Below are 335 nucleotides of genomic sequence, written 5' to 3'. Positions count from 1 at the left end.
GTTGAGATTGAAGGTCCAGACATTGACATTGAGGGCCACAAAGGAGGAATTAAAATACCTAAATTCAAGATGCCATCATTTAGCATGAAAGGCCCAAAGGTTGAAGGTCCAGATGTTGACATTGACCTTCCAAAAACAAATATTGATGTCAAAGCACCTGAAGTTGGTATTAAAGGTCCAGATTTTGACATTGAGGGACCAAATGCCAAACTCAAAGGACCCAAATTCAACATGCCATCCATTTCAGGACCTAAAATCTCCATGCCAGATGTGGACTTCAACTTGAAAGGGCCAAAATTCAAAGGTGATGTGGATCTCAATGCTCCTAAGCTAAA

At 40.6% G+C, this 335-nt stretch overlaps 1 protein-coding gene across 1 annotated transcript; it reads left to right on the top strand.

The window, feature by feature from the left end:
* On the top strand, nucleotides 1–329 carry LOC106512832 (neuroblast differentiation-associated protein AHNAK; the record flags this gene model as incomplete). The annotated part of the gene is given in 1 exon segment (XM_014001354.1): nucleotides 1–329. A coding segment is annotated over 1 exon segment (329 nt), but the record flags the coding sequence as incomplete, so codon positions are not given.
* Between the last annotated feature and the right edge of the window lie 6 nt (nucleotides 330–335).

Source organism: Austrofundulus limnaeus, unplaced genomic scaffold (assembly GCF_001266775.1).
Source record: "Austrofundulus limnaeus strain Quisiro unplaced genomic scaffold, Austrofundulus_limnaeus-1.0 Scaffold17512, whole genome shotgun sequence".
In the NCBI taxonomy this organism is placed as follows: domain Eukaryota; kingdom Metazoa; phylum Chordata; class Actinopteri; order Cyprinodontiformes; family Rivulidae; genus Austrofundulus; species Austrofundulus limnaeus.
Note: the sequence above shows the minus strand (reverse complement) of the source record. Positions and strands in the feature narration are given on the sequence as shown.